Here is a 14,866-nt window from a genome sequence, read left to right as displayed (position 1 = left end):
ATCTTTTCATGTGTTTGTTAGCCATCTGTATGTCTTCTTTGGAGAAATGTCTATTTAGATCTTTGGCCCATTTTTTGATTGGGTCATTTATTTTTCTGGAGTTGAGCTGTAGGAGTTGCTTGTATATTTTTGAGATTAGTTGTTTGTCAGTTGTTTCATTTGGTATTATTTTCTCCCATTCTGAAGGCTGTCTTTTCACCTTGCTAATAGTTTCCTTTGATGTGCAGAAGCTTTTAAGTTTAATTAGGTCCCATTTGTTTATTTTTGCTTTTATTTCCAATATTCTGGGAGGTGGGTCATAGAGGATCCTGCCGTGATGTATGTCAGAGAGTGTTTTGCCTATGTTCTCCTCTAGGAGTTTTATAGTTTCTGGTCTTACGTTGAGATCTTTAATCCATTTTGAGTTTATTTTTGTATATGGTGTTAGAAAGTGTTCTAGTTTCATTCTTTTACAGGTGGTTGACCAGATTTCCCAGCACCACTTGTTAAAGAGATTGTCTTTAATCCATTGTATATTCTTGCCTCCTTTGTCAAAGATAAGGTGTCCATATGTGTGGGATTTATCTCTGGGCTTTCTATTTTGTTCCATTGATCTATATTTCTGTCTTTGTGCCAGTACCATACTGTCTTGATAACTGTGGCTTTGTAGTAGAGCCTGAAGTCAGGTAGGTTGATTCCTCCAGTTCCATTTTTCTTTCTCAAGATCGCTTTGGCTATTCGAGGTTTTTTGTATTTCCATACAAATTGTGAAATTATTTGTTCTAGCTCTGTGAAGAATACTGTTGGTAGCTTGATAGGGATTGCATTGAATCTATAAATTGCTTTGGGTAGTATACTCATTTTCACTATATTGATTCTTCAATCCATGAACATGGTATATTTCTCCATCTATTAGTGTCCACTTTGATTTCTTTCACCAGTGTTTTATAGTTTTCTATATATAGGTCTTTAGTTTCTTTAGGTAGATATATTCCTAAGTATTTTATTCTTTCCGTTGCAATGGTGAATGGAATTGTTTCCTTAATTTCTCTTTCTGTTTTCTCATTATTAGTGTATAGGAATGCAAGGGATTTCTGTGTGTTGATTTTATATCCTGCAACTTTACTATAATCATTGATTAGTTCTAGTAATTTTCTGGTGGAGTCTTTAGGGTTTTCTATGTAGAAGATCATGTCACCTGCAAATAGTGAGAGTTTTACTTCTTCTTTTCCAATTTGGATTCCTTTTATTTCTTTTTCTGCTCTGATTGCTGTGGCCAAAACTTCCAAAACTATGTTGAATAGTAATGGTGAAAGTGGGCACCCTTGTCTTGTTCCTGACTTTAGAGGAAATGCTTTCAATTTTTCACCATTGAGGATAATGTTTGCTGTGGATTTGTCATATATAGCTTTTATTATGTTGAGGTATGTTCCTTCTATTCCTGCTTTCTGGAGAGTTTTTATCATAAATGGGTGTTGAATTTTGTCAAAGGCTTTCTCTGCATCTGTTGAGATAATCATATGGTTTTTGTTTTTCAATTTGTTAATGTGGTGTATTACATTGATTGATTTGTGGATATTGAAGAATCCTTGCATCCCTGGGATAAAGCCCACTTGGTCATGGTGTATGATCTTTTTAATGTGTTCTTGGATTCTGATTGCTAGAATTTTGTTTAGGATTTTTGCATCTATATTCATCAGTGATATTGGCCTGTAGTTTTTTTTTTGTGGGATCTTTGTCAGGTTTTGGTATTAGGGTGATGGTGGCCTCATAGAATGAGTTTGGAAGTTTACCTTCCTCTGCAATTTTCTGGAAGAGTTTGAGCAGGATAGGTGTTAGCTCTTCTCTAAATTTTTGGTAGAATTCAGCTGTGAAGCCATCTGGACCTGGGCTTTTGTTTGCTGGAAGATTTTTGATTACAGTTTCAATTTCCGTGCTTGTGATGGGTCTGTTAAGGTTTTCTATTTCTTCCTGGTCGAGTTTTGGAAAGTTGTACTTTTCTAAGAATTTGTCCATTTCTTCCTCGTTGTCCATTTTATTGGCATATAATTGTCTCTTATGATCCTTTGTATTTCTGTGTTGTCTGTTGTGATCTCTCCATTTTCGTTTCTAATTTTATTGATTTGATTTTTCTCCCTTTGTTTCTTGATGAGTCTGGCTAATGGTTTATCAATTTTATTTATCCTTTCAAAGAACCAGCTTTTGGCTTTGTTGATTTTTGCTATGGTCTCTTTTGTTTCTTTTGCATTTATTTCTGCTCTAATTTTTAAGATTTCTTTCCTTCTACTAACCCTGGGGTTCTTCATTTCTTCCTTTTCTAGTTGCTTTTAGGTGTAGAAACTGGCAGCTTATTGACCAAGAATCATGTATAAACTTGGTTATCTGGTTCCTTTGGCAATTGCTATTTTTTGGTTATAATAGGCAATGTAGTAAATTCTGCCAAAGAGGTAGAAAACTTCTGTATATATGCTACTGATAAGGGGGTACCCGACAGGACAAACAAGAAAATCATCTGCTACAAAAATGAAGCATTCTGAGGATTCTGAGAGTCAAAACCAACAATTTATTGACCTCATAAACATTTGATAGGTCTTATTGGTAACCATGGGTCATCAAGAATAGGGCAAGCTGTATTTGGTAAATTATTTAATCAAATGTGGGTGTGGATTTAATAGGAAGATTTCCATCTAAAATATTTAAAATAGTAAGTTGGGCTATGAGAAGGAATGAAAAAAAAAAACACCATTCTTTGCTAATGATATGTTAGACATTAAAACTTACCCCAAAACAATAAAAGGATCATTTTTACTAGATGACTCTTTCTTAACTTTGGGAAAGAATTCATTGCAGATCCTTGCAGGATTCATGACAAGTTCTGTTTTCTGTAACTCCTGTTTATAATATGCTTTATTCAAAATCATTTCATATAGTTCTTTGTCTTTTATTAGAGCGTGCACTGTATTAGCAAAATTAGTGGGCATAATACTGTGTTCGCTTTTTGCTCAAATACGTATTATTAGAATATTTTTGCCAGATCAGGAAGGGAATACCTCTTTTGGATGCAGACATTATTATTTTTATTAATCTAGTAAGGATTGAAAGAAAACACAAGAAAAAAATACGTGACTCTTAGTATAATAAATTATAATACAAGTGTTATTTTCAACAGATTTTTTATTAAAATGCCAACCTCAAAATACTGTCATCTTCTTGTCACTTGATTTCCTGATAGTAGTCAGTCACCAAGTCAGATTACTAGCTGGCATGTATTTACTTTTTAAATTACATTTGAGTCTGAGATAAAGGGAGATACTCTGTTATTTTATCCTTTCCTGGAACAACCTTTTACCTTTCCTACCACTTCCTTCCAGCAGTATCCTGCCCACACTTAACTCTACCTCCAAAGGCCTTAAAGTGTTGCCACAGGTCTCTATTTACTAATATAAGGGGGCATTTATGATAAGTTCATGAATTTTAAAACAGATTACAGGATAGATATTAGAAAGGTTTCATTTTTTAAAAATAGCGAAACAGGAGTCTGCCATTAACTACCAGAACATCTTGGAGTGCTACACCTCCTATGGGTACCTGTCTATGTCTTAGTACTTTGTGAAGACATTGCTTTGAAGAACTTTGCCAAATATTTTCTTCACCAATCTCGTAAGGAATAAGAGCTCACTAAAAAGCTGATCAAGGTGTGAAACCAACAGGGTGGCCAAATCTTCCTTCAGGATATCAGCAGTGGAGTGTGTATACACTTGGAAAAAATTGTCAATTACTACAGGAAATGCAGAAACTGACCAGTGACAAGAATGACCCCTACTTTATGTGGCTTCTTTGAGATTCATTACCTAAACAAGCAGGTGAAATTCATCTAAGAGTTGGATGTCCATGTAACCAGTTTACAGAATGTGTGGGCCCCAGAGTCTAATATGGCAGAAAATCTCTGATAAGTGTATCCTGGGGGAGAATGAGAGCTAAGTCCTAGGTTAGCATATCTATTAAAAAAAAAAATTTCCTTTGGTGATATTGGGGTTACTTTATCCACTTTATTTTTTTTTCATTTGTTCCATTCCTTCCAACAAAGTAGTTTGATACCAAAAAATTTGTGGAACAGTAGACATTTAATGTCTATAGCATTTATGTCTGTGTAACAATATTTTATATGGCTGTGATTTTTTTTTCTGTTTGCTTGTGTATCAGTTTTCCCATGTTTCTATACTGATCGATATTCTGTCATTTCAAGTAATACTGACCAACAATTTATGTGACAAACATGGTACTAATTTTTTAATATTATTTCTTTTAATCCACTTTTAGTCCCATGAAATATAAACTGTTTTACTCTACCCATTTTACAGATGAAGTAACTAAAGCTTTCAGAGATTTAGGTGGTACTTGATCAAGATCAGGATAGGAATGGAAGTGACATCTGTTGGATCCTAGAGCCCTGGCTCTTGAGCTATTGATATCTTAGTATTTTCCATAGCACTGAGCCTCACATGCAGAAATCTCTATTAGTCAGTATTTTTAAAATAAGTGATTAAGTTTATGCTCTTGTAGTATAAACCTAAGACCTAAGGTTTCTCTTGAAAGCACTAATGAGTGAGTGAGTGAAGTCGCTCAGTCGTGTCTGACTCTTTGTGACCCCATGGACTATAGCCTACCAGGCTCCTCTGTCCATGAGATTTTCCAGGCAAGAATACTGGAGTGGGTTTCCATTTCCTTCTCCAGAAGATCTTCCCAACCCAGGGATTGAACTCAGGTCTCCCACATTGTAGGCAGAGTTACAATTAAACCATTGCAAGTTTTTTTCATTAGGCTCAAAATTTTATTTAGGCCTTTGTATTTTTATAACTAATTAGTTTTTGCCATGGATAGTATGAATTTCTCTTAAAGACAATATGCATTAGGTGCTGTTAAAGTCTTAGCTTTTGCTTTACTATGTATGGACAGTAAATTAAACAGATGTTTTAAGATGTTGACTCTTCAATACCAAACTTCTTTTTTAATCTTTTTTCTCAAGGATTGAATTTTAACCTAATTAAATAAATCTAAGTTAGATATAGTTACATTCTAGTAATCAGTTTGGGTTTCATGAAAATCAGCTTTTCTTTTTGTTTTGTTTAGATAAATATGAAAGATAATAAAAATGCCAAATACATTGAAAATCATATTCCATCAAATGACCTAAGAGCTTTTGTGTTTGAAAATCAAGAAGATATGGAGGTTTTCCTCAAAGAGGCAAGTATTAACCAGCATAATATTTTAACTCACTTCACACTTATTTTCCAGTGCTTGAGTTTTTAACTTCAATCTGGAGCAAAAAATGATAATGACCTATTTTACCAGCAATAACTCTTATGTAAAATCATTCAAATTCACTAATTTCTTTTTTGTGCCATTACTGAGGATTGAATTTGTTTTACAAAAGGACAAACAGCCCATAATTCCATCTGTAACATATTTTGAAATTATGATTTGGAATTAATATGAAGTAATTCTGTCACATTAAGAAAAAGAAACATCTTAATGATAAGCCTTTGGTCTTGGACATCCTTTTTGGAAATGTATTGGAATGAACTCAGTTTTTCTTTGGAGAGGGAAATAATATAATATTGCTTCTTATTATAAATAAAACATCTGCACTTCCCTGATGGTCCAGTGGGTAAGACTGTACTTCCAGTGCGGGGAGTACAGGTTCAGTTCCTGGTTGGCGAATTGAGGTCCCATGGGCTACATGGTGCACCCAAATAAATGAAACTTTAAAAAGAGTGAGAATCCTATGTCTGACTAGAAAAACACCACTGACCAAGAATCTAAGCCACTAGAAACCAGCATGGCTCAAACTTTGAATTCTGGCTTTGCTGCTGTTTTCAAAAACTCAGTGCTTTGTATCTTAATTTCTTCACTGTAAAATGGAGATAATATCTACTTCAAAATATGGTCATGATGATTAAATAAATTATTAAATGAAAAAGTTAAGAGCAGTGTTAGGTACTGTAGTTTTCACTGTATAATATTAATATATATTGTGAGCTATGTATGTTACTGTCTTGTCAGTAAGATTTCTTTTTCCTTTTGCAATATGCCTTCTACTTTTTAAAAAACCCTGGAAAGATGAACTTTTTCTAGTAAGTCTAAGTAAGGACAGGACCCTGAATCAGCTTAAGTGGTCCTCTGTTTCTCTGGTACCCAAGTTACTGGGGAAAATCTTTACTTTCTTTGACTTTCACTATATTGACCGCCTTCTGGTTTGGGAGTTGGCAAGGAATATGAATATATGATGACCAGATAAAAAGGCTGAATCTACAGAAGTATAAAATGGATTCCAAAAAGTTAAGCATTTGTGTAGTTAGAGCTATTTAAGTCTAAACAGTTGGGTTCTTGACCTGATGTCACTGAAAAAGTAGTTTACTTGGATTATAAGTCTGTGAGACATGGTACAGTGTGAAGGGCCTGGAGTCAGGTGTAATTAGATGTTTTCTGTTTTCTAAATGATCAGCTTAGCCTACACTGAGTAACTGGATTTGCCTCAAAAACTCATGCTTCCTCTGTGCTAAGAATTTGAACCATATAATAAGACATTTGTGTCCACCTCTTTTGTGACCCCATGACTGTAGCCACCAGGCTCCTCTGTTCATGGGATTTCCCAGGCAAGAATACTGGAGTGGGTTGCCATTCCCTTCTCTAGGGGATCTTCCCAACTAAGGGATCAAACCTGTGTCTCCTGCATCTCCTGCATTGGCAGGTGCATTCTTTTACCACTGAACCACCAGGGAAGCCCCAATAATATGACATAGGTTCCAGGAAATTTGACCTTTTATTTTTCTTGTATTATGAGAACTATCCATTGTATCTCATTATTAGGACTAGAACTGCTTGTATGTGTGATTTTGTGTGTGTGTATATTTTAAATTATGAAGTTTATTGTATGTAATCTCCTCATGTAATTATGTCTTCTAGAATACCATTTCCCATCCTTTGGTAACTTACAAACCAGTTGCTCAACTGTGTTGTTGTTCAGTCACTCAATTGTGTCAGACTCTTTGTGAACCCATGAACTACAGCACACCAGGCTTCCCTGTCCTTCGTTGTTTGCCAGAGTTTGCTTAAACCCATTTCCATTGAGTCGGTGATGCCATCCAGCCATCTCATCCTCTGTGGTCCCTTTCTCCTACAGCTTCCAATCTTTCCCAGCATCAGGGTTTTTCCCGTGAGTCAGCTCTTCCTATCAGGTGGCCAGAGTATTGGAGTTTCAGCTTCAGCATCAGTCCTTCCAGTGAATGTTCAGGACTGATTTCCTTTAGGATTGTCTGGTTTGATCTTGCAGTCTAAGGGACTCTCAAGAGTCTTCTCCAACACCACAGTTCAAAGGCATCAGTTCTTTGGCACTCAGCCTTTTTTATTGTCCAGCTCTCACATCTGTACATGGCTACTGGAAAAACCAGAGCTTTGACTATATGGACCTTTGTCATCAAAGTAATGTCTTTGCTTTTCATTACACTGTCTAGCTTTGTCATAGCTTTTCTATCAGGGAGCAAGCGTCTTTTAATTTCATGGCTGCAGTCACCATTTTCAGTGATTCTGGAGCCCAAGAAAATAAAATCCGTCTCTGTTTTTGTTGTTTCCCATCTATTTGCCATGAAATGATGGTATTAGATGCCATGATCTTAGTTTTTTGAATGTTGAATTTTAAGCCAGCTTTTTCATTCTCCTCTTTCACCTTCATCAAGAGGCTCTTTAATTCCTCTTTGCTTTCTGCCATTAAGGTGGTGTCATCTTCATATCTTTATTGATATTTCTCCCAGCAATCTTGATTTCAGGTTATGCCTTATGCAGCCTGACATTTTGCATCACGTACTCTGCATAGGGGTTAGATAAGCGGGGTGACGGCATTACAGCCTTGATGTACTCCTTTCCCAATTTTGAACCATTCTGTTGTTCCATATCTGGTTCTCACTATTGCTTGACCTGCATACAGGTTTCACAGGAGTCAGGCAAGGCAGTCTGATATTCCCATCTCTTGAAAAATTTTCCACAGTTTGTTGTGATCCACAGAGTCAGAGGCTTCAGCATAGTTGGTGAAGCAGTAGATGTTTTTTTGGAACTCTCTTGCTTTTTCTATGATCCAGTAGATGTTGGCAGTTTGATCTCTGGTTTCTTTGCTTTTTCTAAATCCAGCTTGTTGTACATCTAGAAGTTCTTGGTTCACATACTCTTGAAGCCTACCTTGAAGGATTTTGAGCATTACCCTGCAAGCATGTGAAATGAGTGCAATTGTGCAGTAGTTTCAACATTATTTGGACTTGCGTTTTTTGAGGATTGGAATGAAAACTGACCTTTTCCAGTCCTGTGGCCACTGCTGAGTTTTCCAGATTTGCTGACATATTGAGTGCAGCACTTTAACAGCATCATACTTTAGGCTTTGAAATAGCTTAGCTGGAATTCCATCACCTCCACTAGCTTTGTTCGTAATGATGCTTCCTAAAGCACATTTGACTTCGCACTCCAGGATGTCGAGCTCTAGGTGAGTGATCACACCATCGTGGTTATCTGGGTCATGAAGATCTTTTTTGTACAGTTCTTCTTTGTACTCTTGTCTATGTGTCTGACTCTGCAACCTCATGGACTGTACAGTCCATGGAATTCTCCAGGGCAGAATACTGGAGTGGGTAGCCGTTCCCTTCTCCAAGGGATCTTCCCAGGTCATCCACATTGCAAGTAGATTATTTACCAGCTGAACCACACGGGAAGCCCATGTTCTTGCCACCTCTTCTTAATATCTTCTGCTTCTGTTAGGTCTATACTGTTTCTGTCCTTTATTGTGCCCATCTTTGCATGAAATGTTCCATTGGTATCTCCAGTTTTCTTGAAGAGATCTCTAATCTTTACCATTCTATTGTTTTCCTCTGTTTCTTTGCATTGTTCACTTAAAAGGCTTTCTTATCTCTCCTTACTGTTCTTTGGAACTCTGCATTCAGATGGGTGTATCTTTGCCTTTTTCCTTTGCCTTTCACTTCTCTTCTTTACTCAGCTATTTGTAAGGCCTCCTCAGACAACCATTTACCTTCTTGCATTTCTTTTTCTTTGGGATGGTTTTGGTCACCACCTCTATACAGTGTGATGAACCTCCGTCTATAGTTCTTCAGGCAGGAGACTGCCTGCCTGAAGATCTAATCCCTTCCATCTGTTTGTCACTTCTACTCTATAATCGTAAGGAATTTGATTTAGGAAGTACTTGAGTAGCCTAGTGGTTTCCCTATGTTCTTCAGTTTAAGTCTGAATTTTGCAATAAGGAGTTCATGATGTGAGCCACAGTTAGCTCCTTGTTTTGTTTTTGCTGACTGTATAGAGCTTCTCCATCTTCGGCTACAAAGAATATAAACAGTCTGATTTCTATATTGACCATCTGGTGATGTCCATGTGTAGAGTCTTCTCTTGTGTTGTTGGAAGAAAGCGTTTGCTATGACCAATGTGTTCTCTTGGTAAAACTGTTAGCTTTTGCCCTACTTCATTTTGTATTACAGGACCAAACTTGCCTGTTACTCCAGGTATCTCTCGACTTCCTACTTTTGCATTCCAGTCCCCTATGATGAAAAGGACATCTTTTTGTGTGTGTGTGTGTGTGTTCTAGAAGGTCTTGTAGATCTTCAGCTTAGGCTTCTTCAGCATTAGTGTTTGGGGCATAGACTTGGATTACTGTGGTATTGAATGGTTTGCCTTGCAGACAAACAGATCATTTTGTCATTTTTGAGATTGCACCCAAGTACTACATTTCAGTCTCTTTTTTTGACTGTGAGGGCCACTCCGTTCTTTCTAAGGGATTCTTGCTCACAGTAGTAGATATAATGTTCATCTAAATTAAATTTGCCCATTCCTGTCCATTTTAGTTCAGATTTCTAAAATGTCGATGTTCATTCTTGCCATCTTATGTTTGACCACTTCCAATTTACCTTGATTCATGGAGCTAACATTCCAGGTTTCTGTGTAATACTGTTCTTTAGAGCAGCGGACTTTACTTTCACCACCAGACACATCCACAACTGGGCATTGTTTCCACTTTGGCTCAGCTTCTTCATTCCTTCTGAAGCTATTTCTCTCCTCTCCTCCAAACTATTCCAAAGAAGTTCTGAGTCACTGCTGCAAAAGTTCTAGGTCCCACAACAGACTTCCCAACCTGGGGATCCAACAAAGGGATTGAGAATCCCCAGGGAATTTGACTTTGAAGGACAGTGGCATTTGATTACAGACTTCCGTAGGACTGGGAAACAGAGACACTTGGAGGACACAAGCAAAATCTTGTGCACACCAGGACCCAGGAAAAAGCAGTGGTGATGCCACAAGAGACTGAGGCAGACTTAACCTTAGGTGTGTTTGGGAGCCTGGCAGAGGCATAGGTCAATGGTGGCCTACCGCTGGGTTGGGGGCTCTGACTGCAACATTCCTGGGAGGCAGGGCATGCTGGCATAAGTCCTTTTGAAGGAGGTTGCCATTACTGCCATTACCCCTACCATAGTTTGCCCTCAGGCCACAATACAGGGAGGGAACACAGCCCCATCAGTCATGACTTATATAGTGTCAGTTGCTCAGTCGTGTCTGACTCTTTGCAACCGCATGGTCTGTCCACGGAATTCTCCAGGCAAGGATACTGGAGTGGGTTGCCATTCCCTTCTCCAGGGGATCTTCCTGACCCAGAGATCAAACGTGGGTCTCCTGAATTGCAGGCAGATACTTTACCATATGAACTACCAGTGAAGTCCAAATAAATGAAGAAGAAAAAGCACTTCCTCATATAGTAGAATACCAACTAATAAATACAGAAAGAACAATTAGAATCATTAATGGTTCTTAAACCTATTAGGTAGTTCCATGAGCAACAGAGTATTTTTAGTCTCTCCACATACATAATTACAAACAGAAAAGTAGTTGACAGATCTTTTTGTTCTTTTTCAATCTTTTACCTCTTTATTGTGCTTCACTACATTGTCTAGCTCTTCTAGGACAATGCTGAAAAAAAAGTGGTAAGATTTGATATCTCTACTTGTTCCCAAGCGTAGGGGGGAAGCACTTAATAATCCACAATTAAGTACTATGTCTGCTATATGCTTATCATAGATGCCCTTTATCACATTGAGGAAGTTTCCTTCTGTTCCTAGTTAGCTGAAAATTCTGAGATAATCTTATGGCTTTTGTACTGTATTCTGACAATACAGTAAGTTAGACTGATGTAGCATTCAGAGTCAACCAATCTCATATTCCTGGGATAAACTTGACTGGGTCGTGTATAGTGTTTATATATTGCTAGATTCTGTTTACTAATATTTTGTTAAGGATTTTTGTGTATGTGTTCAGGAGGGATATTGTAGTGTTTTTGTCAGGATTATACTGGAATCATAAAATGACTTGGGAAGTATCCCGTCCTTCTGTGTTCTGAAAAGGAGTCTTGGTGTTACTGTTTCCTTATCTGTTTGATAGACTTTATCAGTGAAAATAATAAAAGAAATGTACTTTCTGTGAAAACACATAGCTATTAATATCACCACACTAAAAAGTTTTTTTTATGAGTACCATTAAATATCTAGTGAGTGTTCAATTTTTTGATTATCCCATGAATGCCAGTAAGAATAATATCATAACTTTAGAAATCTTCATTGAAAGTATGTGGTAATTAAAGTAGTATTTTATTTTCCTTATATTAAGGTTCGTGACAATAAAAAATTAAGAGTAAATGCTGTTATTGCTCCTAAGAATTCATACGCAGACAAAGCGCCTTCAAGATCTTTGAATGACCTGAAGTAAGTCTTAAAATAGTATTAGAACTAAGCTGTTTTTTTGAATATTGAGTCATCATTTATCTCTTATTAAATATATTTAAATTATCTCTTTGTCACACAAATATATTTGTTACAGGCTGTATTATTCCCTTTTAGGATCTCTTCTTAAGTCTAAAAAGGCAAAATCTAGGCCCAGGAACAGATGGTGGCATTCTTAGTATATGATGGTGATTTTTCAAATCATTGGAATAATATTGGACTATTTAGTGAGCTCTTAAAATAGTTGGTTAGTTATTGGGGAAATAGAAGGATAAATCACTTCATAATGTAAAAGTAATTTCCAGAAGGATCAAATGGAAATACTACAGTTATAAAACCTACTACAAGTAAATAAACTCTTAACTCTGTATAAAAGCAATGGTAGAAACCACAAAAGAAGAGATTAATAGTTTGTAATTATAAATATTAAACTTATCAGGAAATAAAATCACTTAAGTGATTAACTTCCTGTACCATCATTCATTTATATTTTATTTATTGTTTAGTCACTTGTCAACTATGAGATTTTTTTTTAATGCTGTTTTAAGAAGAAAATCCTAAAAGTTGCTTTTCCTTGCAGACAGTATGGATTTTTCTCTTATTTGCGAGAGTTATTTGATGCCCCTGATCCTGTCATGAGTTACCTTTGCTGCCAGTATCACATTCATGAAGTTCCTGTAGGAACTGAAAGAACCAGAGAAAAAATTGAACGGGTAAGAAAATACTGAATCAGTACCAAAAATGTAGTTTCGTTAAAACTTCTTAAAGGCAAGGAAAACTTGTGAGAAATTTAAAGAAACGTGTCATTGTTTTTAACTAAATAGGAATTACCTGGATATTTTACATTTCTAATATTACATAGGACAAGGAATGTTGACCAATACTTTATGACAGTAAGGATGTGGAGTTACCTAAATAAATACTTAATACCTGTAGGGTAACTAAATTAAAGCCTGAAAAGAGACACCTGACTCTCTTATTGAATTCTGCTTTGCTTGACAGACATTTGTTCAAACATTAATGGTTTATTCATTTAAATTCTTGTATTCTAGATTATTTTTCAGACAGATTATACTTTAGGATGGTAGGCTAGGATATAGAACTGTTCTGGTAAGCCCTCCCCTTAAAGTTCCATTTAAGATTATCTCATAAGTGAATGATCACTCTTAAGAGGATCTCCTTCTCTTACCTGACAGAGCCACCTAAACTCTTAGGTTCCTGTGTTCTGCCGATGCTTCGAGTTTTCTTCTCCTTACCAATAGTCTCCAAGACTCCAAACCACCTTCAGTGCTTTAATCATAGGCAGAAACAGTGAAGAAGTCTTTCTAGAACAGGTTTTTCCATAATACTAAGTTACCATGTTAATACTGCTTATATGCATTTACAGACCTAACTGCTATTTATAATACTGAATTTATTAGAGAATGTGTTTTAAGTTTTTAACAGCCAGTCTACAAGTATCCCTAGGATATTCATTTGTAGTCTGGCGCTTTTGTATACCTCATTAACAAAAGATAGAAATGGGGCCCCATTACTAACCCATTTTGCGAAGACAAGCAAATTATTAAGTTGCATATCATATTATGGTGATCATTTGGGGAAACCAGGAAAATAGAACTCTCCATGTGTGTGTACCCCTCTTTAATACTCATTGATGGGGTTTGAAAAAAGACTATACACAGACCTTCCAATTTCTGTCATAACTTCACGGGTAGGTAGGGTGCTACCTCTTAAGGTTAGGATAGTAGGCATTCTTTACTATTGCAGAAAGACTAGAAAATTTGCTAAGGGCTTTCATAGCTTTACTCTGGTGCAAAAAGGGATAGTACTGCACTTGGAAAATCCTTTCACTTTTTGAACAGTTCTTCAAGTTGAAATATTTTTACATGCTTACTTTTTAACATTCTGTTTAGGTCACCTAGAGAGCTTTAACTCTACTGTCTCTACTAGAAAAAAGAACATGGTACATAGAAAAGCAAAGTCAGACACCTAGTAAAGCCCTTAACATTGTCTTGGCCATCTTTCAGAAAATACAAACCTGCACTGAGGAAATTTACTATCTAAACATTTCATGTCTACCTCCTAACAACAATGGTCATATTTTCTCCCTTAGAAAAAAAATAACATTCTTTAGTGTAAGTTTTGCTTTATTATCAAATTCTGACATTTAGACTCTGTAAATGATTATTTTCATGACACGTGGTGGGAAGGCTAGCGTCATGTGGGCTCTCCTTTCATTTCAAATTACTGAACATTTGTGGGTGCCAGTTTATACCCTGTTAAGCTAAGTATGCTTAAATATGTCATATCTCGTCACTTAGATTGTAAACTTCTGCAGAGAAACAAGCCACAAGAATACTGGTAGTAAACCTTTAGAGACTGGAAAAAACGACATTAAAGCAGCCTATTCTTTATAAATATACAAAATGTTACGATGTTTAGAATGTGCGTAGTTTATGAAACTCCTTAATAAATTCTTGAGAGAAAAACTCTCCCCCAAAATGCAAAAAGAAGTCTTTGAAATCCTTGAAAAGCATGTGCATTAAGTATTCCCCAAGTATATAGGAATTAAATATGAGTATGTATCTTTGAACAATATAACTAAGGGGAAGGGAGAGTAAATGTATTAGTTGAGATAACAGACTTCATTCTGCTGCGCAACTGACTCCCCAAAAGTACACCTACTTGGGAGAAATTGTATAGTGAAGTAGAAGTGTAGCCAACTTTGGTAGTTGTTTCTGTTTTCTCCCAGTTCTCTTCCTTAGTGTTATTTTCAAATAATAACCTGAAATTTATCACTCACCTTTTTAGAGATGTTGGATTACATTTCTTTTAAAAAATGAAAATAAATCTAATATATTTTGATCTAAAATTCACTTGATCTGTATTTTTAATTCTTTAGTCCTTTTTTTTTTTAATGTTACAATTATTCTTGTGCTTAGTCGCTCAGTCATGTCTGACTCTCTGTGACTCCATGTACTGTAACTCACTTAGGCTTCTCATGGGGGTTCTCCAGGCAAGAATACTGGAGTGGGTTGCCACGCCCTCCTCCAGGAGATCTTCCCAACCCA

General features: G+C 36.3%; 1 protein-coding gene across 5 annotated transcripts in view; it reads left to right on the top strand.

Moving 5' to 3' along the window:
- SMC5 (structural maintenance of chromosomes 5) overlaps window positions 1–14,866 on the top strand; it is a 117,934-nt gene that overhangs the window by 83,786 nt on the left and 19,282 nt on the right. For all 5 annotated transcript variants that reach the window (XM_070375775.1, XM_070375774.1, XM_070375773.1 and 2 more), the window contains 3 exons: window positions 5,110–5,223; window positions 11,683–11,777; window positions 12,376–12,508. In XM_070375775.1, the coding sequence (XP_070231876.1) occupies window positions 5,110–5,223; window positions 11,683–11,777; window positions 12,376–12,508 (342 nt within the window). The remainder of the gene's footprint in view (window positions 1–5,109; window positions 5,224–11,682; window positions 11,778–12,375; window positions 12,509–14,866) is intronic.

The sequence above is a fragment of the Bos mutus genome, chromosome 8 (genome assembly GCF_027580195.1).
Source record: "Bos mutus isolate GX-2022 chromosome 8, NWIPB_WYAK_1.1, whole genome shotgun sequence".
Taxonomy (NCBI): Eukaryota; Metazoa; Chordata; class Mammalia; order Artiodactyla; family Bovidae; genus Bos; species Bos mutus.
Note: the sequence above shows the minus strand (reverse complement) of the source record. Positions and strands in the feature narration are given on the sequence as shown.